At 35.3% G+C, this 27550-nt stretch overlaps 2 protein-coding genes and 1 pseudogene across 7 annotated transcripts; 2 read left to right on the top strand and 1 right to left on the bottom strand.

Annotated features, from left to right (window-relative positions):
- Nucleotides 1-319: 319 nt before the first annotated feature.
- On the bottom strand, nt 320-6517 carry LOC113782741 (pentatricopeptide repeat-containing protein At4g18975, chloroplastic-like). 6 transcript variants are annotated; one of them, XM_027328645.1, is made up of 9 exons: nt 6442-6517; nt 3933-4006; nt 2821-3071; nt 2643-2744; nt 2456-2523; nt 2182-2287; nt 1848-1991; nt 788-1000; nt 320-644 (listed from the first exon to the last, which is right to left on the bottom strand). In XM_027328645.1, the coding sequence occupies exons 3-9, from the start codon at nt 2884-2886 to the stop codon at nt 453-455; spliced, it is 891 nt and encodes a 296-aa protein (XP_027184446.1). In that variant the 5' UTR covers nt 2887-3071; nt 3933-4006; nt 6442-6517; the 3' UTR covers nt 320-452. The 6 variants fall into 6 exon arrangements, with proteins under 6 accessions (XP_027184446.1, XP_027184447.1, XP_027184448.1 ...); XM_027328646.1 differs by having other exon boundaries at nt 2821-3019; XM_027328647.1 differs by having other exon boundaries at nt 2821-3005.
- Nucleotides 6518-6535: 18 nt separating this feature from the next.
- Nucleotides 6536-11043, top strand: LOC113782572 (annotated as a pseudogene).
- A 4804-nt stretch (nt 11044-15847) lies between these two features.
- On the top strand, nt 15848-17817 carry LOC113782571 (senescence-specific cysteine protease SAG39-like). The gene is made up of 2 exons (XM_027328455.1): nt 15848-16277; nt 17240-17817. Exons 1-2 carry the CDS (start codon nt 15848-15850, stop codon nt 17815-17817), a joined length of 1008 nt encoding a protein of 335 aa, XP_027184256.1.
- The last annotated feature ends 9733 nt before the right edge of the window (nt 17818-27550 follow it).

The raw sequence follows: 27550 nt of genomic DNA, 5'->3' as shown, positions 1-27550 counted from the left end.
AAATATTACCTTGGAAGAAAACACAAAGCAGTATCAAATTAAAGATCAAGAGACAATTATAACCAAATTAAAGGAAAAACTGAGAGAGGATTCTTAAGAGCCACACGCCCGTAGCCATTGAAATTGCACTTGCTATTTTCAAGATAAACACCAATTTCCAGGAATGGTATCGACTAACCATCCGCAGCCGTGTCCAAGACCACAACAGATGCTCTATTGTTCTTGAATGAAAGAAAATAATAGCTACAAAACGAATTATTTCATCCAATTCTACCAACTGCTGCTTTTACCTATACAACATGACAAATCACTAGATTTCTTGTTATCAACATAATTATCATTTAGCCAATGGCCTATGTACATTGCTAAAAGGGATGCGTAAACTACTGGGGCAGAACATGTACCAACATCAGAACTAGTCTCAAATTTAATTGGTCACTTCTTTCAGTAGCTTATTCATCACAATGGATCCTTCTCACCCTAACACGCTCTCCATTGAAGTGGATATACTTCCATTTACCTTGGTAGCGATCAAGAACTAGTTTCTTTTTGTCTACTTGACCTAATGTTCCAAATGCACGTGCAATCTTTCTTAGAGAATCTTCATCTGGCTTGATCCCCAACTCTTCCATGTCCGCGAATACCTGAAATTTAGCATGCAAGGATTGTGAAATGTTCTTAAGTCTGCACAATTTCATAAAAAGACCATAATGCAAGACAAAAAAGAAGAAGTTACGAAATCAGTTCCCCGTAACAAAAGTGGAAGAGAGGCACCAGAGGGGTTTACCTCAATAACGTTGTCTGGCATATTGTGATGATCATACAAGGATATCATCCTAGAAAATAACTTCTTAGAGGTAGAGCGGGTATGAATGTGCAAAATCATATTCCATAGTCTTTCAGCTTCGTCTATCCTGCAATCCATATCAAATGCCAACAGAAGGGAGTCATATGTTGTCATGGTTGTCCCTTGCCCTTTGCTAAGCATCCACTTGGCAACCTGAGTAACAAAGATCTTGTTAGATGCAAGTGGTCTATCTAAATAATCACATAACAACATACTGATATAGGCATCATTGCATAGTGAAACAAAATGAATCAAGAGTACCAATAGGCCACTTCATCAATTTTTGTATTTTTGCACATAAAAGCATGCAGTATGCGTGAATTAAGACAAAAAAGCTATTCAACCATTTCATTATTCTTCAACGCATTATAAATGTAACATGTTTCAGTCCCATCAAGAGCTAAAGACCAAGAAAGCTAATCCAGCACTCAAAGTGTTTAACTCTGCAATTCATTATTTCTGTAAACAAACTTATAATACATATCATACATATATGGAACACCCGATACTTAAATTTAGTGACATCTAAAAAGTTCCATCATCATTTCAATGTCTATTTCCAGATGAAAAAGGAAACATGATTGCTAATACCATGATATTGAAAAGAAAGTTTCTTGGACATGCAATTGAAGTAAAGAGATCTTGGAAAGCAAATGATGACCTTACTATTTCATTCTTAAGCATAATTCGACTAAAATCCACGTATAGATTAACTTTATGTTGAAAATATCCCAAGAAAAAAATACTAATAGCAGTCGTTCTCATTGTCTGCATTTGAGTTAAGACAAAGACAAGCTCTCTACATATTTGTTTGTGCCCATGGCCATATGCTTGCATATGTGTGTGTATGTGTGTGAGTGAGTGAGAGAGAGAGAGAGAGATTTCCTAGACTTAGCAAGCAAATGTCATTCAATACCAGAGCTGCATAAAGCAAGGTCAGCACTCACAACCATGCAAGTTCAGCAGCAAAAGATATCCAAAAACTTTACAAGCACCGTACTTGTATTACTCTAACCCATTGACCCTTTTTCCTTAAGATTCTTAGCGCCTTAGCTGCAGCAATCAAAGGAAACTCTGCCTCCCAAGCTATCCATTTATCCAGTGCACCATACACAGCCTCTTTTTCATTTGGAAGTCCAGAAATCTGCCAAGTTGAGTTTTGTCTTAAGATAGAAATCAAAGCCAAATAATCACAGAACACCACTGTATTTATAGGGAAAATTTTTCATTAGAACAAAACAATAGGTCCTCATCCTTCAATACAAAGAACTTAACTCTTCAAAAAGTGAAAGATATAACCTATTTAAGAACAAACAAAAGAAAACCACACATACATTTCGAACAAGATTTAGTGCTTTCTGGCCAGACCTAGCAGAATCTCTTTTCTGCCACAAGTGGTGTTCTTTCTTCCCCATCTTTCTGACCATTTTTGTGGATTTCCTGCTAATGAAGTTACAATGAGATTTAACTTCCATTCATATAGATGAGCCGCAGCATAAGCCTGAACTGACATCCAAGCAGAAGGAAAAAAACAAAGTGTTGAACATAGAAGGACCAATGAAAGAGAACCATACAAAGTAATTAATTTGATTGGAACAATACGGCTACCTGTCAAATGATCCATATTCACATACATCTTCAGGAGAATTTGTGTCATTGACAACGGTTCTTCTTGCCTACACTCCACAAAGGACATAGACATAGAAGCTTGAATATTTAATATGCACTGAGTAGAAATATCCCTTACATTTGTTCATTCATGAAATAAGCAATAAACATAATCTATCTAGCTTACCTTTTCAGCACAGGTAATTACACTTGAGACCTCCTGCATAGAAAAGAAACTACAATTCACGAATTTGAAATGTAAGAGAGGATTCACTCTGGTGCTCCACATCTGGGGAAAAAAGTTTTTCATATCAGCAAATAGAACAATAAAGTATCAAGCAGGAAACCCAAAGCTCAAAGCTAACCTCCTTGGGCCTATGTAAGGGTAACTGAACAGGAACTTGAATCGTACAAGAAACGGGACTCTTCATAATTCTGCTTTTCCAATTTCCAGCAATTTCATGGCAGGAAAAAACACCATAAACGAGCCACTCCGGGAGGAACCTTGATTCTTCTAGTCTCAACAAGATGCCCTCATTGAGAAGAAGTCCTATTCAACAGAATCTATAACACAAATGGGCGTGGGCAATACTTCAAGGAAAGCTTAGTACTAAACCTGAAATTGCTCAATTGTTTGTTAAAGACTCAGAATTCAGGAAGAATGGCTCGAAAAGGAAGTATGCAACAAATAGTAGACGTATATCTTGATGAACAACAAACAGCTCAAACAACAGACAATCTGCAAGCAAACTGACTACACTTAGACCACAGGCCTTGATTCAAGTTCATATCTTGATGCAATAAAACCATTAGCAACAAACCATTTCACACCCCCCTATGTCCATAGTATTGCGACAACCTCATTTATGTAGCGAGGAATGTAAACCAACATTCACACAGATAGTCATATATCTTTAAAACCAATCATGATATGGTAAGACAAAGAACTTATATCCATCTCTTATAGCTATTCAACTGCTCACTGTTCTTAATCAATTAAAACCAAAACAAAAAATCTAAAAGCTACAAACTTTCCTTAAGTAATGATGTTAAAAAAATTATCCAATAGTTTCCAGGATATATATCTAAACAAATGCATGGAAGCCAACCCCAACTTTTACTTTCTCATCTTAAGTTTTGCATTCTCGAAAAAGGGAAAAAAAAAAAGAAAAACCCAAGAATTGCCCATTACTAGTTAATCAACAAATAAACTATTGAAGTGAAAATCAAAGCAAAACATTTTCCTAGGAAATGGTTATTCATCAACATATATGATACCTAAACCATCTCCCACCAACCCAACCCACCCAATACCCCTCATCCGCACAGCAGAAATAGAAAAACCCACATCTTTAAAACACCAAATTTTCATCATTATAAGCAAATAATAGCACAAAATTTTGAGAATCAACAATATATATGAAAATGTACATAGAAATTGAACGATCGAAGAGCAGAGTATTGAACTGCAACTTACGCCAAACAAGTAGTCCTACTAGAAGCTGAAAGCCTGTAGTTTTTGAGCTTCAATTGGAGGTTTATCTGGAAAGACTGCAGGAATTGAAGAAAAAATCAATACTCTGTTTTTAGCGTCCCCCCTATCCATGTCCACGTGTTCCCCCTATCCACCACCCATGTGTCTGCCCCATCTTTGTCATTACCTTTGGCAATAACCAGAATCTAAAGTATAGTACTGGTAAATGTTCCAGCAGCACATAAAGTTCCGTCACAAATAGTCACATAACTACGAAGTCATTCAACAATTTCAGAACAACCATTTCCAGCATTTTGGCCATAAAATTCAGAAAACTCACCATTATTTGGACACTAAACGCAACAATTAATGTCAGAAAACTTATAACCAACTGCAGAGATTTAGAACTGATTCCCAGCTCATGCAGCAGCATATCTCAGAAAGGTAGAACAGAAAAGTAAAAGGAGACAAAGGAGAAGATTCACAATTTGCATAACAAGATGAAAATTAGAGGAGATGGACGAAGAAGAGGGACAGGAGGACAAGCAGCCAAAGAGAGCATCTTCAGTAGTTTTTGATTCAAGACAGGAGATCGAACATTTTTCCCTTTCTGCTTAAGTCAAGATGATGCAGTTCAATTATTCACAATAGCTCTTCTCCCTTTTTTTTTTTTGGTGCTCCAGTGGAGGACTATAGGTCCCCTGCGTGATGTGGGTATGCCACCCAAATTGCATCAGCTAACAGGATTTGCTTAAGATGAGTAGAAGGTTCCGGACATACTTGTAAACCTAGCTGACTATTAAGACTTTGCTTTGCTAACCAATCAGCAGCCATGTTCGTTTCTCTCCTGCAATGCTCCATCTTACACTCCCACACTTGGTTTATCCAGTGTCTGATTGATTCACCTACCAATTGTATAAAGTGAGTCCAATGGTAGGTGATTGATTCACCTACCAATTGTATCCCAACTTGTGAGTCCAACGCCAGAGTAATCTTTTTGTATCCCATATTCCATGCCATGGAGTGTCCGTAGTTCATCCCCCAAAATTCTGCCACCACATTGCTTTTTTATCCAGATTAGCCATAAAGCCTGATAAATAACAGTCTTGTTCATCCCTAATCACTCCACCCATTCCGGCATTTCCAGGGTTGTATGAAGAGGCCCCATCAACATTTCTCTTCACCTATCCAATTTGAGGTTTTCTCCATCCCACAAGACAAGTTTGTTAGGGTGGCTTCACCGCTGATTTAACCAAGGCACAGTAGCTCTTTATATGGTTGCCAATCAATGCATACAACTAGTATAAATAGCTAGCTACATCAAAGGCTCAATAAAAATAACTAAATGAATTAACGGCAGCATTTTTGAAAACACAAAACTTCAAAATGCTTCCAGGCATGCTCCAGAAAAAAAAAACTTCCAGGCATTTAAGAGGAACGGAAACTGATCTATACTGCACAGATTTTGTGCAACAAACAAAATGCTATACTAAACCATTTTTTACTACTGGCATCCAAGACATCAAATTTTACTGTTACAACTATAAGATCAGTACCTATTGAACAAAAAGCTGGAAACAAAAAATGCATAGGCACTGCTCTTATTATCCTACAGTTACCAATCACAAAGTTAGTAAACTACAGTGACAAAAGTTAGCCACTTACGACTCCCAAATGGGACTTCCACAAAAGTCCGAGCAAATACATCCAGTATCACAAAAACCTTCTCCACCTATAGATCTCAAGCTTACAACGGTACCTTTTGATAAAAACTGGAACAAAATTTACACCATGAGTATTACGGGTATCATCCTACAACAAAAAATGACAAAGTTTGTAAACTGCAACCACAAAAGTAGCCACTTATGACCCCACAATACACTTCTGCAGAAATACAAGCAAATTCCTCCAGTAAGATTTTCTTTAACTTACCATCAACCATTCAACTTCCAAATTAACTTTTAAGCTTCTCTACTTAATGCAGCAAAATACTCGTCACAGATGGCCTCCCTTCTCGCACCACAAACACCTTGATTCAAGAATGGAGCAATTCCCCTGCTCTCTCACATTAGATACAACCACCTTGATCATGCTTAGTAATTCTGAATGAAAGAAAATGATGGAGCTCCAAGCTCATCAATCTATTAATTCATATTTTTACCTCCCAACACAATCTTATGCTCTTAATTTGTTTGATAAATGGCGAAAACATTAATCATTTTACTTCAATATCACAATGTAATATTTTTATGTCATGTAAGAATATCACAATCGAAATTATCAAAATATCCAAAATCAAGATGATCATAGAAAAAAAACTAATGAACCCAAAAAAAAAAAAGCCAAACAACTAAAAGAACTATACAAAATAGATCATAATCAAGGGAAATGAAATTCAGCTTTCAGGGCCCAAATCAATTACATTCAAAATTCCGAGGAAACAGAAAAATAAAAGAAAAAGAAAAGCCCGAAAGGCTATGAAACAACAACAAGGGTTGAGAATGAATTTTACCGGAAGGAAGATCCTCAAATCGGCCTGACAGGTCTGCTCTTCTTGCTGGTCTATAAGAATAGAGGGTTCTGCGAAGGGTTTTACGATTTTAATTATGGCGTTAGGATTTAAGGTTGTCGTCGAAGTCCTTGAAGGTTTACCTTAATTTGTTTTCCACCCCCAATTTTAATTTTTCTTATCAAGTTACCTCTTTCAATTAATCTCTGGATTAATATTGTAGCTAATTATTTTTTACTCTTTTCTATTTTATTGTGTACGGAAGAATGGACGCAGATGGGCGTGTCCCTAAGATTGCAAAAAACTCAATTGGCATCTCGAAAAAAATTTGTTATAAATTTTTTACCAGAAAAAAAACTTTTGATATTAAATTAGTGTTATCGTACATTCTACTTTTGTTACCCAAACAATCATAAGTTTTTACATTGAAAAAAAAAATAATTTGATATAAAGCCCTTGTCAAATTTGAGACAACGGTTCTCAAGATCCAACTTAATTGATAAGAACATTGGTCAAATGATTGTGGGATCCCTAGTTAGCTTAGATAAGGACCTTTTTTCGAGGAAAAGGTAAACTAATTATAGATATATAAAATAATTTGAATTCTCAAAAAAAAAAAAAGGGTTAAGTCGCATGAAAATATAACCATTTTCCATGATTGGAATAGTATATCATGAGGCGTAAGTTTATACTACATCCAAAAGAATGGAAAATGACTAAACGCACTTGGGTCAAAAATCTGCTTGCTTGGCTAGAAGGGTTCTTGCTAAAATGAATAATTTGAAGCCAATTAAAACTTTTTTATTCATAAAATTTATTGATTGTCTAATTAGTATCCTGTAATTGTTTCGTCTCTTACTCTCTTTTTTGGTACTGGATAAAATTTATGTTTTTGTCATTTATGTAATCACCATATCCATGGTACTTTGATATAGTATTGTATGTTTTTCTTTTGGTTCTTTTCCATATCCATGTTTTTGCAAGCATTTTTCCAAGTCCACCTTATATCACAGAAAAATTCTATGGCCCCGGATATTCTTGTATGTTTTTCTTTTTCATGTCCAAGTTTTTAAAAGTTCTCATGTCTACTATGAATACCTCAGTCACCTTAACTAAGAAAACATCTCGGTTAGCCTGGACCAGAGGATACCTTGGCCTAATCGCCCCTCACCGAGAATTAATCTAGGGATGGCTTATTTACCTGAGGTATCAAAAGTTTCGGCTCGTCACTATGATGTGATTGGTGATTGATATGATTGATGTGACAATCAATCATTCTATGATTCAGTCCTACAACTAATATCACTGTCATATCTTATTTTACGAGATTAGACTAACAGTAGATCTTATCATTCTACTACCTATCTTTTCTAGTATAAATATCAGCACTTTACTCACTTGGAAAGATAGGTAATCCAAACCACTCAATATAACTCCCGACAACTTCTGACTTATGCATTGGAGTGAAACTGGCAACATAGTCTCAGCCACTTTTTGTTTTGCAGGTGAGCTTATCTAGCGATGAACTCAACTCAGGTCACTAGTTTTCACCTATACATGCACCTTGTATTATAGGAGGATTTTATGGTTCCTTTAGAGTATTATTCCTTGAACTTGTATCTTTTAATGGAAATAGCAGCTTATATATTAAATCATTGAAATTATTAAGATCTAAGAATTAAAAACAATTATTTCACCATCTCACAGTGAATTTAACTTGATGACATGATGGCAAATATGGACTGTATTATAATCTAACAAAATTAGTATGTAAAAATCTTCAAATTCTACATAACCATAACTGAAAACTTGTCCAACTTATTCACCATGCTCAAAATCAGAGTTCACTGATTACTTTCCCAATGGTGTGATTCAATATAGGCAGTCAAATTTATATATATTTAATTTACTTAAAATTTTCACCAAATTCCTATTCCATTATCATGCATATTTTTACAAGGGTTAAATGCAGAAAACCCCCGTGAGCTTTCATAGCCGTTGCACAATACACCCCGAAATATGTTTATAGGTACTTTGCACCCTAAGAAAACGACCGTTCACATATTTCACGGTGAAACAAAGCGCGTGGCTTGCACTTTCTATCCGTTGAATTTGCTGACAGAATTGCCCTCTTTCCAACGAATATAATTAGTGATTGTTGGTGTGATAAATAGTGACAGAATTGCCCGCTCAAATTTGGTGTGATTTGTTAGTGTTGCTCATTAAATAGTGATTGTTGGTGGGCAGGTCTGCAAATGCAAAGGGATGAACATGCATTACCCAGTAAGTTTCTTTTTTTTTTTTTTCCCATTTCCCTTTTGGATTGAGTTTTTATGGCATCGTCATTCGTGGCTGGGTGCTTCATTTGTTTTCTTGATCGTTAGTCTTGCTTGACCAATTCTGCTTCTTTAATGTCTTTGGTTGAGCCAATTAGACTTTGAGCTTAAAACCAAAAATTTTTGGTGAGTTTATTGGCAAAAATGGTCATTTTGTTCTTATTATTTTTTTTCAAATCGACATATTTCCCGATCATTTGGTTGGATTTTGTTTTATATGGAGGAGTGCAGGCTTTTGCTTGCTGTGAAACTTTTATAATTGCATTCGCTGCGGTTTAAGAACCTTAAGAGACTTTTGATTATCTTGACCTTCACAAAAAGGTGGGAAAACAACTTTTGGGGACAACCTCTACCATTCTAATGGTATAGCGTATTGTTGACTCGTCCATATTACATATCTCATCAGCATAGCTAGCATGGATGGAATTGGGCTAAAGCATTACAATTCCGTAATGCAGCTATTGAAGGTGAACTGGAGAAGGCAATTCATAAAGCTGGCGGAATTCGTGATAGTAACTTTGGAGACTTGCAGAAAATTGCTTGGGCAAGAAGTAGCAGAACTGATAAAGGAGTATGTTTCTCAAACTCCAATTTATGCTGATATTTTGCATTACATGACCTGTTCCTGGCTGGTTGTTGGTCTCTCAAGATAATATACATTTCAGGTTCATTCGCTGGCTACGATGATATCTTTTAAAATGGAAATCCCTGAAAAGGCTTAGAAGGATGACCCCAGCGGAATTGCTCTTGCTAATTATGTCAACTCATATCTTCCAGAAAACATCCGCGTGTTCAGCATTTTACCATCACAAAGGCGAGTTTTTGTATTGTGTCTTTACCACTCATTTCAACGTCTTACATTTGTAGCTGTCTACAGGAGACACTTCAGTTTTCTAGTTAGTTTCCAATCTGATGCTTTAGAATATCAGACAATATGAATTTAAAGAGCGTGGTGCATTTGATTCATGAGCGCAACTCGGTTTTAAGTTTAAGCACCTAGGATATTGATATATCTGTATGAACCCTTCTTGCGTGGCTCTGTTGATATTATTACAGATAGTTTAGTAGAGAATTTGCAGGAAACAAGGAGAAATATTGTAACCAGATTGCAATATCTCTTTCATTTACTGCTGCCTGTTCAAAATTATGGAGTTCTTTGTTTCACGATGTTTTTGCTCTTACAATTTAGTGGCATTTATTTTATTTGGGAGATTTTCAGGAGCTTTGATGCCGGAAGGGAATGCGATGTCCGCAAATATTCTCATCTCCTTCCTGCTGAAATTATTGGTATAAAGAATGAATTTACTGCTGCCTAAGTTGATTTGCATTTATCAGAATTTAATGGAATCCTGAATTCTTTTGAGGTCTGTTTTTAGTAAGTAGACAGTCTACTATTCCTTGCTGAAGCTTTTGCTTATGCCACTTACTAGTTTGAGGTTTCCCTTTAAAATGTAGAAGGAAAATATTTTTCCATGTTCAGTAGAAGTAAGTCCTTAATAACACATTGATGAAAAGAATGTCAGTGTAATTCATGTTAGTATTTATGGTTCTCCGCCAGAACTTCACTGAAATTCGTTGAATTGTCATTGTTAACCTATTTCGTGGACAGTTCACCTAAAGAATGAATTTCGTATAATTATTTTGTCATTACGGGTGGTGTAGGGAGAACATCCTTTCTACAATAAGAGCCAAGTATAGGAAACAGTTACGTACCAGAAGTTCTAATATATGTGACAAGGGAGCAAGATCATCTGATGAGGAAGCAGCCTCTGAGTTTTTGAAGGGAAAGAAGTTGATACAGTTGACAAAAGTGATGGAGTTGAGCCTATCAATGGGCAAAAAGTTGCGCCAGAGTTAGTCAAAAGGATTTATGATTCTTGACCTTCTTTTTGTGAATCTCCATCAAGCAGCTATAGTGAGGATGGAAGAAGTTTGAAGAAACAAAATTCTGCTTTGCCAATTGCACGATGGTTGTATGGACCTGATGAGAGGGATAAACTTAGTGCTGCCCACTTCAAAAAGATTTTTCAGTGTTATTGTGGAAAGTTGGCGCGCATGTATGGTATGAATTATGCAGAGATCTCGATTTGCGGAGCAGAATTGCCCTCTTTCCAACTAGTTAATGAGCAACACTAACAAAGGGTGCTTTTGTCCGTTCAATTATTATCTGAGGATAAAGTTGTCATTTGTGTGATAAAATAAACGGTGTGTAAAGATTCGTTACTTTTCAGTGGAACTTGGGTGTAAAGTGCCTATAAACATATTTCGGGGTGTATTGTGCAACGGCTATAAAAGTTCATGGGGTTTTCTGCATTTAACCCTTTTTACAACTGCAAATTATCCAAAAATGTTACGAATCCTATAATACGAACGACGAAGGTATCAGTTCCTTGTGACCATAGTTGTCAAAATCGCGATCCGGATCGTAGGATCGTACGATCCTACGATCCTACGATCCGGATAACCAAAATCGATCCGGATCGTATGCAGAGTCGCAAATCATATTAATTTTTTGCAGGATCGCATAGAATCGTAGCAGGATCGTGTAGGATCGTGCAGGATCGTTCAGGATCGTATAGGATCGTAGGATCGTAGGATCGTACGATCCTACAATTTTTTGTAAATTTGTGAAATACGAAGCTCCATTTTGCAAATAAATGAAAATATTTGTGGTATATTTGTAATTTATCAAAGAATTGCAACCTTTAATTGCAATTAAGAGCTTTTGGTAGGATCTTACGATTCTACGATCCGATCCTACGATCCGATCCTGTGAAATTAAAATCGATCCTACGTAGGATCCCGATTTTACAAACCTTGCTTGTGACCACGCCGAAGATGAAAACATTAAGGGATAATTTCACAAACATCCCTTGAGGTTTCTCATAATTACAAAGGGCTCCCCTCAGGTTTTAAAAATTACATATGCTCTCCTACTTTTATTATTCAGTAACAATGGAGGTCCAATAACTTAGCGTTTCTTTCAAGAATCCTAAATTGCCCTTTTGTACAAAACTAAGAAACAAAAATATTATATACTCAATCATTTTCTTCCACACTTTGCATAAATCAACATTTTCTTCTACACTTTGCATAAATCAATAAGCCAAATCCTTAACAATCATCCAAGTATAAGTTCTAAAATCAAGTAACCATCCAAAAAATCCTAAATTACATATACAATATGAATACTTATCACAATTAAAAAAAAAAACAAAAACCCCATTGACAACTAATTTTATACCCCTAAATTAAATACCAATGCTCAAATACCTCTTCAATATAAATTAATATGACCTAGAACCACTATTAGAACTCTCCTATGCCCTTAAAAATATTACTAATATCTTAAAAGTAGAGAATAAATTCTACTTCCACAATAAAATCATAACAAAAAATTTCTAATCTGATGAAAGAAATCATTATGTAATTATTGACATTTTATAAAAGTTTTTCTTAACAACAAACAAAATATGAATAATTCCATATCTTTAGTTCTTCTTTCTATTTCAATCATCTATTTCATTATTTATTTCTCTATCACTGTGAGTCTCTTCATTTCTTCTAGTTTGACACATAATCTACTCTCTTTGTAGATTTTGTAATTTCAATTTGTTAATATCCACAAAACTAAAGATAATAAAAAGAGGGAATAATTTCAGAAACCTCCCTTGAGGTTTCTAGTAATTTCAGAAAGCTCCCCTCACGATTTGAAAATTATACATACCTCCCCTAGAACATAGGTTTGGGTTTCAACTTGATGATGTAAGACCAAAAAAGTATATGAATGCCCAAAATTGCTCTCATCTAAATTTCCTTAATATGAATAATCATTAAAAAATTTTAAAAGTCAAGAATACACTTGTGTACTACCAAAATTATGAGCTTTATTACTTAACCAATGTCTTGATATTTTTTATCCTCATGATTTTCTACATCCACCAAAACTTTCAAACTCTTATCATTTTTCTTCTTTCGAACAAACTCTTTGTCTTAGATGCCAAAATCCATTGTTGTAATTCTTACTTTCACAATTTTACCTCTCTATAGGTTTCTTGCATATGTTGCCTACTAAACCATTAGTCATAAAACTCACAATCCTTACCTTTTTCCCACTCAAACGGCCAAACCCTTACTTACCAAAATTTTTCTAACCTCTGCTATCAACATTTGGGTTGGCCATCCTATATTAGCCCACATTTTTTTATCTGAACCGAGACGATTTTATTGAGAACAAGTTTGATGTCTATTAAAAGAGGAACCAGGCAAAACATCAACAAAATGCAAGTTTGGGGTAGTACTTTTAGTACAGTCTATCAAATTATATTTTTCCGTAATCCAATAGTTTTTTTGTACTCAATGATATGAAGAATTGGGTTGTTGGCAGTGATGATTGCTTTTATCATCATCAATAGCAGTAGCATATTTGAGTGATAGAAGGAAGGAAACATTTACCTTGATTAGCATATTAAGTGATAGAAGGTTACAATTTAATGGCCACGACTGAAATAGTTTGGCCATAATATATGGCCTGGTCAAGAAGAATTGTTTTCCTTTTTTCATTTTCCTTTTTTCTGTTATCTTTTCCCTTTTTGTCAATGGCTTGTCTTTTAAAAAATTATGAAGGTTATTATAGTCATTGTCTTTCATCAAGGGAGGTAATTGTAATATTGAAAACCTCAAGGGAACTCAGTGAAATTGTCAAAAACCTTAGAGGAGGTTTCTGAAATTATCTCTAAAAAAAGGTTATATTAATTAGAAAATAGACAAGAGACAAAAATAGATTTTTTTTAGGTTTTGAAAATTTATTGTCTTAAATTTAAAATTGTCTACTAAGTGGAGGGCATTATAGATATTTTACTATATCAAGGGGTAAGTGTAGTTTCTTAAATCTAAGGGGAACCGAGTGAAATTGTCAAAAACCTCAAGGGAGGTTTTTGAAATTATCCCTATAAGAAAAAAAAAAAACGTGCTAATGTACCAAATTAAAATACTTGTAAAAATGTGAAAGGCAAATGCGGTCCCCAAGTCCAATGGCTCACCATGGGTAGCGCACAATACTCACCCATTTGATGATAGGAAAGAAACTATCCAAAATCTAAACCCTCGTTAGCCCAAGCTCAAGTAACCACAATTTATTGCCACTGGCCATTTGGTCCAGTGGTCATCACCATTAAAGGTGATGCTGGAGGTCAGGGGTTCAATCCCTGCCTCCCACAAATTTGCCATAATTTGTGGCGGTCTTAATTGACTTTCATCGATGGAGTCTGTACTCACATCGAACTCCCTCCCCTTCCCCTTAGACTAGGCTAGATTAGGTTATAGGACATCTATCGTTTCGACAAAAAAAAAAAAAAAGTAACCACAATTTATTGGCCTACCGAATTTATTTTGCTAATATTTAGATCGGATGTGCAAACTTCTGGTTGTCTTCCTTGACTTCTTGGAAGCCTTTTAGATGTTACCAGAAAAAAAAAAAGTTCCATGATCATCGGTACACATATTTTAAGCAATTTAAGTTGATCAAGACAGCTTAGTTACCAAAATGTATGCTCGCAATCGTGCTCTAATTTCAGATTGATCTCTTAGGAGGGATCATGACTTTGGAGATTAAAACAAATGGATCTAGGACAGAGATCTGAAAGTTCTATTTTCACTGTTTGAGAATTTTAAAATTTTTTTAAAAAAATCCTTTTCAGAATTAGATATTTGCCTCACTAGTATTTTACAAATTAATATAATAAAGAATGTTATTCATATGATTGTCAAAGACAAATTGGCCATTATAAGAGATTTAGTATTCATTTTTAAATTGTAGATTGGTAGTTGAAACCCAAAATAAGGATATCGTGAAAGTAAATTTTGCTAGACATCATTTTTATTAAATAACATTATTGTTATCAAGAAAGTGATACGTTAAAAAATCTCCAAAATCTCTTCCAAAATCACTATTGAAACTAACCAGCGAATTAGTCTAGAAACTCATAACACGGCAACTAAAACTCAATTTCGCAGATAATTCTCCATTTCAAACGCATTATACTTTTAACTATCTTTATTTGTCACATACTAGTGAATTATTTCCTCAAGGTTTGAACCTTCATGAGCTGTAGTTAAACACAAAAGTTAGAATGTGTGATTCCAATTTTACTCTCTCTCTCTCTCTCTCTCTCTCTCTCTCTCTAGGCTTCACTATGCTCACAACCAAAACCATGATCATGAAACTGAATATTCTTGTAAACAGCAAAAAATTGACTACCAGATTGTAATCATACAAATGTCTTCATTGACATTTCTAAATGGTAATGGTCATTGAGCAAGGAAATTTATCAAATTAGTCACTTTCAAGAAGCTCATTCCAAAAACCTCATAAAACTAGATAAAGAAATTCTACAAGATGACATTCATAAGCTACAAACTGAAAGAAAATAGAGAAGGACATTACTTTGCCATTCACGGAAAGTAGGAAAACAACATTCATATTAGCCACTATCATAATTTTTAAAAGGGCAAATTCCACTTTACCCTCCTGTGGTTTAGCATTTTTTTACATAACCCCCCTATGGTTTCCATAACCCCCTCATGATTTGGATTAAAGTGTCAAAGTGACGGGAATGATCATTCGTAACGGAGTAACCTAAAATGTCAAAAATACCCTTATGTAAAGTTGAAAATTATTTATTAACCAAGGAGGGTTATGTGTATATTTTGAAAACTATAAGGGAGTTATATAGTAAAATATTAAACTATAAGGGGGTTATATGGTAAAATATTAAACTATAAGGGGGTTAATGTGTCATGTATTTATAAGGGTAATTTCAACATTTCTAAAAGTTCCGTTACGAATGACTATTTCCGTTACTTTGATACTTTAATTCAAACCATGAGAGGGTTATGTATAGTTTTTGAAATCATAGGGAGTTATGTAACAAAATGCTAAACCACAGGGGGGTAAAATGTAATTTGCCCTTTTAAAAAGTTTAAAAATCGAACCCTTCAAACCTATATAAGTGACATGATTTCATGTGATTGTACTACTAAATCAAGTTTTTCTAGTAACTTTTTTTAGCATAATGGCATCAAAATCTGCGAAGCAATTCTTCTCTATTCTTCTGATTCAGTGGATGGTTCTCCAAGCCACGTCTCGGGTAATCAGTGAGATTTCAATGATTGAAAGACATGAGCATTGGATGGCCAGTTATGGGCGTCAATACAAGGACACTGCAGAGAAGGAAAAGCGTTACCAAATATTCAAGGCCAATGTGGAGTACATTGACTTGGTTAATAGAGCAGGTAACAAACCATACAAGCTAAGTGCCAATCAATTTGCGGATTTGACCAATGAAGAGTTCAAAGCAGCTCATATTGGGCACATAAGCCTCTCCAAGGATAAATCAACAGCAATCCTATCATCTTCTGAGTATGATAAAATTGTTACTGCAATTCCCCCTAGCTTGGATTGGAGGCGAAAGGGAGCTGTTGCACCAATCCGCGAAGTGTCATGTGGTAAGTTAGGATATCCCACCATCCCACTACCATTGGTACATTTGTCATTTTTAGTCAAATGAACGTATTAATCTATGTTATCTTTCGAAAATAGAAATGCATAATACTAAGGTTTTTGTTTATAAATTATCCCATAGAATCACAAAAGTTTGACGAAGACAAAAAATTTGAAAAATATGTAAAGAGAAAAACTCCAAAAATTGGCCTGTTCAAGAAACCGAAAGGCCTTTTTGTTCAACTGAATTTTGTTTAGATCTTGTTGCGTATCCTGATTTCAGGAAGATATAATTGTGTTTGCAAGAGTACTATAGACTTTGCTTTGTATTCAAGAATATAATTTGTTGTCCTTGGTTTTTTGTGGCACACCGCTAGTCCCTTTAAAAGGGTAGTGGTGTTTATAATGGATTTCTGGATGAGATTCCATTTCTTAAAGTGTCTCACTGGATTTAGATGTGATTAAGGCCTTGCTCTCACACAATCATTTGAGAAAATTTTATTATAAACTTTAAGTTAAAGAGTCTCTGGCACTAAGACTTAAGATTTATCCACAATAAGAGCTTTACCGAGATTATGCTATGTTAGATTACGTTCTTTCCTCAGCCAATTATGACCAAAGGTCAGACCTAATTATCATTTTTGTTTATATTTTTACAAGTTATATTATGGTAGGTAGATAAGGTGTACAACTGAGTTCAATCCTGCATAGAATCAAAGAGTAGTATTTTTTCCCCTTTTTTGTTCAAAGGGAAGATTTCAAACCTTATAGGGGAAAGAGGAGGAAAGATGTAACATTTTCCTAAAATGAAAAACAAAAAGAAATCACTTGGACAGAGGTTTTTCTTTCTTTTTTTTTTCCAGTTGTTTAATTAACACAAATCATGACTGTTAGAATTCTCTAATTTATGATGCACACAACCAAATTACCTCTAATTTATGATGCACACAACCAAATTACCCAGGTGCTTGGACAATTCCTGCTGTTAATGCTGTGGAAGCCCTAATCAAGATCAAAACAGGAAAGCTATACACTCTTTCAAATCAAGAAATTGTGGACTGCAGCACTCGTCTTGATTGTTATCAAGGCTCCACAGAAGATGCCTTTGAGTTCATCAAACAACATGGACTTACAACTGAGAGCAACTACCCCTCCAAAGATAATAAAGGCACTTGTAACACCAACAAGGGAAAAGAACCAGTGGCCAAGATCAGTGGCTACAACTACGTCCCAGAAGACGATGAGAAGGCACTTTTACAAGTACTAGCTAACCAACCACTGGCCGTAATGGTTGATGCTTCAGGTGCAGATTTCCAGTTCTATGCAGGTGGTGTTTTCACAGGTGAATGTGGAACTGACATAGATCATGGTGTAACATTGGTTGGTTATGGTACCAGTAATTCCACATTGAAGTATTGGAGGATCAAGAATTCATGGGGTAAAGGTTGGGGAGAGGATGGATACATGAGGATGGAAAGGGATATTGCTGCCAAAGAAGGAATGTGTGGGATTGCCATAGAACCGATCTATCCCACCCTGTGATTCCTATGCTGTGCATAAGCATTTCAAAGTTAAAAGGGAATTTTGAAGAACTAATTGTACTGTTCGTACTTTTAACCTTTTTATAGCACAAAAAATAAGAATGAATGAATTATCTGGTTTGGTCTTTTATTTTTTTTCTTTTAGAAAAATTTAAACTTAATATTATAAATTTACTCTACTCCTTCCCTACTAGTATCACACTACAAGAAATTTGGTCATTAGTGACAACATTTCTCAGTGATGAAAAAAAATCGTCACAGAATGGTGTCCTTTAACCACAATACAGCAAGTTGTCACAATTGAGTCAGGGGAGCCAACACATCAGTGACGACCTTGCATTGTTGTCACAATTCGATTCCCGCCAAGAGTCATGGAGAGAGCGGGAACTGCAATAGTGACGACTTTCTAAAAGTTGTCAGTATTAATAGCACTTTCTTTGACAACTTTGCAATTGTTGTCACTGATAACATTGTATAGCCTTTAGTGACAACCTAGTCTTGTCACTGTTTGATTTAAAATATTTATTACTTTTTACAACTATTACTCCTAATTTTTTGTAATTATTATGTGTTCTCTAATGATTTTTTATTGTTATATACTTATGAGCCTCCTTATTAGTTTAATTTTCTTGTATATGTAATAACTTCATTAGAATAAAAATAATTAAAAAATAAAAAATTCATTAGTGTAAATAAACTTGTGACTACTTAACTTAGAATGATTATTAGTTAATATGATATGAATATAAATAAGAGTTTTCAAATGGAACTAGTTATCGAAGTGGATAAATCCTAAACTCCATAGTTAATTAACTAGTACACATTATGTATTAGTTTAATTGTGCATTTTTTTTTCTTATTTGAAGATAATGGATTAATAGTGAAGTTTTGTATTGGATGTTAATTGAATGGCCGCTATTTAAAATGTGCTTTGTTAATTGAATATGCTCTATTTAAAATCTACTAAAAATTTATGGCAACCTAGGTTTGTTTTGCAAATTAGTAGTACAATAACTTCAAACAAAATCAACCGATAACATACATGGCTTATCAGTATAAAATAACTAAAGAGTTCATTTACAATAACTGACTTTAAAAAACACTATATACAAACCAATAGACACAAATATATGGGAACTCCTAAAAATTAGGGGTGAACCATCTTTTAGTTTATGCGGGTCATATAAGTCATATGTTATTTAAAGTAGAATTTTCCATAACTAAAGACCTATGGTACTACTAGACTAAATTAAAAGAATGAAAGAGATTTAAGATATAATAATTTAGTTTTGCAATTTTGAGGAAGTGATATAAAGTTTTAACACCTGTATGAATTATTTGAAGTTATTCAACAAAAAAATATTTGAAGTTATTACCAAAAAAATTGAACTATTTGATGTTGAACAAAAGTACATTTACCACTTGTATTAATTTAACAAAAACTTGACTCCCATTATGAAATTTTTTGACAAAAATGTTAAAAGGTAGCAATTAATAATACGTATTAGTAAAATTATACTTCAACTAAAAAAACTTGATTGAAATTTTGAGGAACTCAGTGAACCGATATTTCACTGAAACTAAATAAACAAAGTATGTGAAAAATATATGGTGCGGGTCAAATGTGAAAAACAAACATTTTGTAACCCAATAGAAAAGCTCTCTGCTTTACTCTCCGTTGGTCTCCCCTCTCTCACTTTACACCCTCAACAGAAACTATTAACAAAAAACAATTCTCCTTTCTCCTCTCCATAGATCGATCATGTCTTTGTGATGTTGAACAGAAGAAGTACTCCACCAACTCTTTGCAAGAAAAGGTATCTCATGTCTCTCCTTCTTCTCCCCGATTTTTCCCCAATTTTTTTTGCCCTAATTATTTTTTTGCCAAAAATTTGTGCCCAATTTTTTTTGGATAATTTTGAGTTACGGGTGAAATCATCTCCACTAGAATTATTTTAGTTGTGAATACCATTACTTCATTCTTTTTTATTGTACAAGATAAAGGTTTCAGTGGGGTTGGTGGTGGATACGGGTTTGAGGTTGAGTTTGGGGACGAAGGTGATTATGATGTAGAGGGGTTTGTTTCTTGGAATGGGATGGAAAACGGGGACAAGAAGATGGGAATAAAATGAAGGGGGGAATTACAAGGGTGTGCATAGGATAAAACAGGGAGCCCCTGACAAAGCTTTTAACAGTACGGACCAGACATCTCATTACTGGCACCCTCTTAATACCCTCTCACTCAAACCCATAAAGAATACCCATTTCCTGGTCACACTCCCTCTAGATTTAAGGGTTCCTTTGTTCTCTAGCTTCATCAGATTTGGGTCTAGGGAAACTTTCGGAATGTAAATATTCCTTAAATTATGGCAAGAGAATAATTTTATTGTAGTATAATCACTTTTGTATTCTTCCTGTCCGGCTTGGCGTTTGTTTGTTGAATGGGTTGGTACTTGTTAGCAGTTAGCAGCACTTGGGTTTTTGAAGAATTATATGATCCTTAAGATCGGTAGAAAATTCATTAATGTAAACCTCTCAATGTTAATGTTTACGTCTGTATGCGACGACAGGATAGTGATAGACTATGGGAATGAAACCTATACTCATGTCTGTCATTTGCTTTTAGTGTCTGCTTTGTGTTTACTGGGATGAAAATGACTGGATTTACAAACAGTTTTTCTTTTTCATTTTTGTCTTTTAAAGTACTCTCCTGAAGCAGCCTTCATTTATTTAAAACACCCTTTTTAAGTTTTAACACAAAATTACTACTCTTCCAATTTCTAATTATAAACAATATTATATGAGTTCACTTCTTCTTCATGCGGTTTTAAACAAAAAAAAAAATGAAACAAGAGCTGGCCAATCGCATCTTGGCAAATTTAGTGATTCGTTAAGTTAGGTAAATATCCAAAAAACGCTTTACCATGACCAGTTGAAAGTGAAACTTTGTGAACTGTTGGATTCTTGTATGCTTTACATCCTAATTAGCTATAGTGGTAGGAGTGGAAAAGATTTAAGAGGTGATTATGATGTAGATATGTCTATGAGTGGTTGCAAGTGAGAAAAATAGTGGGTTAAGTGGTGTTGGGTGGAGAGGGAATTGGGAAATCACAAGGTTTAGAGGAATTTTTTCTGATGTAAAAAATTCCCCTCTTTTCTTTTTTTGTGTTGAAATTTGGTAAATTGTCATGGGAATTTCAAGAGAAAATCTCATCTCCATTTTCTACACCATCACCGACGTTATGTCCATTCAGTACTCCATCCAATAGAGATCAAGTTTTGGTACATGAATGAAATAATTTATTATTTTTTATGTTTTTTAATAGTTCTTCAGTTTTGGAAGTGAAGTTCTGATTTCTTTAAATTGCAAGAGAAAAGTTATATTGCCTTTTTTAAAGTTAGGTAAGTTACATTTGAACTCCCAATGTGCAACTAATGAAGTCAATAAAAGGTTCATGGCTGACTGTAATGCTAATTCTAGAGGCTTGCTTATGAACAACTTTTGGTTGCTGAAGTGGAGCATAATTCAAATATAATACAAAAGCCGCATGGGAAATTTGTATATATTGCACATCTTTTGCATTGGGAGTCGTAATTTTCTCAAGTTTTGTGGTTAGTTAAGGAGTATGGACTTTGTGATACTACTTTTAATTGCCTTGTATAGCTAACTATGTTACAAGCAGGTGTTTTTAGTTTTTGTGAGGAAATCATGATATTCAGATTATGGTATAAGCTGGAGACAGCATTTTCCTTGCCAAAGGTATACATCAAGCTTGATTTTCATTGTCCAAATTCTAGAGTTTATCTTGAATAAGTAGTTCTTTCCTACCATTTTTTTTCATATTTGGTGATGGACTACCTGAATGAATATGTAAGTTTTGACGATTATGTAGTGTTCTTGGAATGTGTAGTTGTTACGTTATTAGGTACAAGTATAGGTTAGTATCAAAATTGAAAGAAGGAAACATATGTTTTATATGCAAACATTTTCTTATGAGAACTACAGCTACCATTTTATTCATTGTCTTTGAGCTTATAATGCACAGTATCATTTCATAGCGACTTCATTGGTTTGTTATTGTCTTGCAGCTTATTATGCTGATGCTATTGGTCCTTGCTATGGAATTTCCAAATATTGTGATGTTTTTTGGGTAAGTATATACTCCTTTCTATCTATGTTAGACTTGTTTCAAATGGTTGGGTCTTGTCAACAAAGTTTCTGTAAAAGTGACAATTGTCACTTTGTTCTAGGAGACATTTGCATATAAACAAGCTACAAGTGGTCTCTAAGCTAACTAGTAGAAAAGAAATTTCATAATCTAGTATTTCATGACATCTTATGCAAACTTTTCTTGATAACTACTTACTTTTATGCTATTTAAGCTACTAGCATGTGATATTTGCTATTAGAACTTCTGAAAATTGAAAGTAGGTTGGTTAGTGAATGTACTGGTTCGCCTCATAGTCAGAAGCTTCGATTTATAATGGAGCATCTTTTCCATTTTTTACACAGTTTCACTAAAATATTAGATGCATCATTTTATTATTCAAATCATTAAAATATTACCAATGGGCGCTAAGAATCTCTAGATATGTCGAATTTTATTTGTCATCAAAATTTGGTCTAGCGATAAACAATATGCATTTTCAATACCTGAAAAGTTGAAGTTGCTATGCATAATCTATAGAATGAACCATACAAATGGAGCCTATGAAGCCATAGAAGGAACACTGCTTGGTTCTTAATATGGTAGCATAAGCATATTAATTGTTTTGTGAGTTCTTAATAACGTAGTAAAAGTAAAAGAAGTGTTTCTTGAGCTCTAATGTTCTAAGTGTTTATCTCTTACTTTACCCTTATTTAGTCATTGTCTAGATTATACTTAAAAGGAATGATTTAGCTTATTTTCTTGCAAATTCTTTAGTTATCTTTATTGTTTCAAGTTTTTCTTATGACCTACTAATAATTGCAGTACTTCACTGCAGATATGTTGCTCATTTTAGCTTTTTGGAAGATCAGCAGCAGGAGTTGCCAATTCACTCAAGGACGATAAAGAAAATCTTATACTTAGGAAATGTTATGACAACACATATTTTTTTTGGGACTTGGATTTGTTTTGTAAAGCTACCTCGACTTATATGTGAAATTTAGGCCAAATACCACTTATCAAACCATTTGTAGGGTGTTGTTGAACATCATTATGATATTTGAATGCTTGATATGATATTTTGGCATTTCGTAATGCAATGGATGCGTTCATTTGCTAATTGTCAAGCATTGTCATTTTTTTTCATTTATAGATATAATTGTAGTAGGAAAATCTGACAAATTTCATGGTGATAAAGTGTTATCACTGAATCAGAATTTTCCATTAATAACAACCTGTTGTCACAGAATTAAAAAGTGTTTAGTGACAACAAAAGTTGTCAGTAATTAGTCTATACCAATGACAATTACGGACCACTTTTAGTGACAACATTGCTTTGTATATCATTGACAAGATACTATGTCATCACTAAAATTACAACAATTACTGACGACACATGTTGTCACAAAACAGTCCCATTCACTGACGACTTTTATTGTCGTCACTATTTACTTTTACCGACGGACCTTCAGTGACGACCCTGTGACAATTAGAAAGTTGTCAATAAAAGTCATCAGTGACAACTTTTTATTTTTTTGTGACAAAAATAGCCTGTCACTGAAGACCAATTTTCTTGTAGTGTCACTCTTTAGTTACACTTCTTAATAGAAAAGTGTTGGGAAAGGGGTACCAGTACAGGCACAAAATATCAGAGTTAACCCAGGACAAATTTCTCTTCCCCCAAGTACCAGTTAAAAACAGGAACAAGCCAAATCATCAAGTAATAATACCAACAATGATAATAAAATGCAGGAAAATTAAAAGGCATAGGACACCAAGATTTTTACGTGAAAAACCCAATTGGGAAAAACCACGGGACCTAGTCCAGTCGAAAAAACTCCACTATCACAATAATGGGAATACACAGGTCTACCCGAAATATTCGGATGACAATAATATCACCAATACCAACCAAGCCAATCTGCTACAAAATCACCCCCAAAAACTACAACTGTCAAAGAAGTGGGTTTGGAAAGGTGTTACCAAACGAAGAGAAAATTTGAAATTTGAACCGATAGATGAGTAGAGCTTGTCGAGAGGATCACGTGTGTAAAATTTCGTCTCAATTGGGTTTCGAATCGCCCTCCAATCAAGATCTTGAAGTCTCTCTCTCTCTCTAGCCTTTCTCTCTCTTTGTCTCACTCAAAAATGCCGGCTGGCTCTTTTTCTTTTGTCGCACAAGCACCGAAGAAAAAGAATTGCTACCTGCGGCTGCTGCTTGCCTTTTTAAGCTTGAGAAAACCCTCAAGTCTTAGTGGCTTGTGGTTTTGGGTTGGCCCACAAATGGGCTGGCCCACACCCAACAATCTCCCCCTCCAGCTCATTTGGGGGGTTCCACCAAACCTGTTTCTTGTCTGCAAAACAAGAGTTTCTCTTTCGGCAATGCCTTAGTAAACATGTCAGCACCATTATCATCTGTATGCACCTTCTCAAGCTTCAACAACTTGGAATCCAGTACTTCTCGAATCCAATGATACCTCACATCAATGTGTTTGGATCGAGAGTGAAATGTAGAGTTCTTACACAAATGAATAGTACTCTGACTATCACAGTAAAGGCTATATTTCTCTTGTTTCATACCCAACTCTTGAAGGAATTTCTGCAACCAAATAGCCTCCTTGCATGCTTCAGTGGTTGCAATATACTCTGCCTCCGTACTAGAAAAGGCGATACACTTCTGTAACTTACTTTGCCATGACACTGCTCCCCCTGCAAAAATCATCAAGTACCCAGATGTGGACTTCCTATTATCAAGATCACCTGCCATATCTGTATCAGTGTATCCATCTAGCATAGTTTTACCATTGCCGAAACATAGACACAATCTAGGAGTTCCCTTGAGGTACCTGAGAATCCATTTGACAGCATTCCAATGCTCCTTACCAGGATTAGAGAGATATCGACTGACTACTCCAACTGAGTGAGCAATATCTGGTCTGGTGCAAACCATAGCATACATCAAGCTACCAACGGCCGAAGCATAAGAAACCTTCTTCATGTCTTCTTTATCTTTCTCACTTGTAGGACACTGCTTGAGATTCAGTTTAAAGTGACCTGCAAGTGGAGTTGAGACTTCCTTAGCATTGTTCATGTTAAATCTGTTAAGTACTTTCTCAATGTATTTTTCTTGAGACAACCAGAGCTTCCCATTTTGCCTGTCTCGTGAAATTTTCATCCCCAATATCTGTCTAGCCGGACCCAAATCCTTCATTGCAAAGGATTTACTTAACTCCTTTTTCAACCTGTCAATCTTCACAGTATCACGGCCAACAATCAACATGTCATCAACATATAGTAAGAGAATAACAAAATCACCATCTGAAAAGTTTTTCACATAAACACAGTGATAAGATGTAGTCCTGTGGTACCCATGGTCTGTCATGAAGGAGTCAAACTTCTTATACCACTGTCTCGGTGCCTGTTTTAACCCATACAAACTCTTCTTGAGACGACATACAAGATTTTCCTTACCACTTTTTATGAACCCCTCCGGTTGCTCCATGTAAATCTTTTCTTCCAAGTCGCCATGCAGGAAGGCTGTCTTCACATCAAGTTGTTCGATCTCCAAATTCAAACTAGCTGCAATACCAAGAACAACTCGAATTGATGATATTTTTACCACAGGAGAAAAATTTTCTTCAAAGTCTACGCCCTTCTTTTGGCTAAATCCCTTCACAACCAATCTTGCTTTGTACTTTGGTTGTGAGCTGTGCTCCTGAGTCTTCAACCTGTAAACCCATTTGTTCTTCAGAGCTCTTTTACCCTTAGGTAATTTCACTAAATCATAAGTATGATTCTCATGTAGGGACACCATTTCCTCTTGCATGGCTTGCAACCAATCTTCTTTGTTCTCATGCTCTAAAGCCTCACAGTATGACTCAGGCTCTCCTCCATCTGTTAACAGCACATATTCATGAGGATTATATCTGGTAGAAGGTCTCCTCTCTCTGGTAGATCTTCTAAACTCATCTTGTGGTAGCGGTGGTGGTGTAGGTGGCACCTCATGCTCAGGTTCATCAGCAGTAGGATTATCACCATCATTAATATCCTCTCTCTGCTTTGTCTCGGCTCCCCCTTGATTAAAATCAACAGGTACTGGAATTGGATCTGGATCTGAATTTGAGCTAGCAAGAATATCATCTGAGAATTTTGAGTTATCACCTTTATCAATGTCTTCAATGGTTTGATCTTCAAAGAAGACAACATCTCTGCGTCTGATCACCTTCTTCTCAATAGGATCATACAACCTATAACCAAAATCTTCATGTCCATAACCCAAAAAGATACACTGCTTTGATTTTACATCAAGCTTTGACCTTTCATCTTTGGGAATATGAACAAATGCCTGACAACCAAAAACTCTCAAGTGCTTAAAGGACACATCTTTTCTCGTCCATACCCTCTCTGGGATATCACCATCTAGAGGAACTGATGGAGAAAGATTGATCAAATCGACTGCAGTCCTCATTGCCTCACCCCAAAAGGATTTTGGCAACTTAGCATTAGAGAGCATACATCTGACCCGTTCAGTGATGGATCTATTCATTCTCTCTGCTACTCCATTCTCTTGAGGAGTTTTTGGCACAGTCTTCTCCAATCTGATCCCATGGGACTTGCAATAGATTTCAAATGGTCCTCTGTACTCACCACCATTATCAGCACGTACATACTTTAACTGCTTGCCAGTCTCTCTTTCAACTTTGCTATGAAAATCTTTAAACACATCCAGAACCTGATCTTTGGATTTCAAAGCAAAACACCAAACCTTTCTAGCAAAATCATCAATAAAAGTTACAAAATAAACAGCACCACTAAGAGATTTATCTTTCATATAGCAGATATCAGTGTGCACCAATTCCAACGGATTCAATTTTCGAGACGGAGAAAAATTTTGAAATGCAACTCTATGTTGTTTTCCATAAATGCAATCATCACAGGGTTTAAGTGCATTACCTCTAACTTCAGGTAGGAGTTGTTTGCGAACAAGTGTCTGAATCTCCTTTTCACCCATGTGTCCAAATCGCCTATGCCAAAGGTCAATTGAGGAATTACGAACTGCATTCACTTCTCCCTTCCTCAACTTGTCTTGCATCACGTAGAGGGTACTATGCTTCTTTCCTCTGGCAACAACGAGATTTTCTTTGCTGAATTTTCATTTGCCTCCACCTTGCGAGCTATAGTAGCGCTCATCGTCAAGTTTTCCTGTAGAAATGAGGCTAAGTCGAATATCAGGAACATGTCGAACATTTCTCAATATCAGCTGGCACCCGGTATCTGTGTCCAAGTATATGTCTTCCATGCCAACAACTTTGCATGAGACCTCATTTCCCATCCTAACATGTCCGAAATCTCTTTCGGTGTAGGTTGAGAAGAAATGCCTGTGAGGAGTAACATGGTAGAATGCACCTGAATCAACTACCCAGTCACTGTCATAATGAATAATATTCACCTGACCATCATTACAGAACACAAACATATCATCATGAGCTGCCACAACTGCTGTAGTCTCTTCATCATCTTTTTCCTTCGCCTTACCCTTTTTCTCAGTTTGTTTCCGTTTTAGAATTCTGCATTATTTCATATAAT

Source organism: Coffea eugenioides, chromosome 9 (assembly GCF_003713205.1).
Source record: "Coffea eugenioides isolate CCC68of chromosome 9, Ceug_1.0, whole genome shotgun sequence".
In the NCBI taxonomy this organism is placed as follows: domain Eukaryota; kingdom Viridiplantae; phylum Streptophyta; class Magnoliopsida; order Gentianales; family Rubiaceae; genus Coffea; species Coffea eugenioides.
The sequence above is the reverse complement of the archived record's forward strand: the minus strand, read 5'-3'. Positions and strand labels throughout refer to the sequence as shown.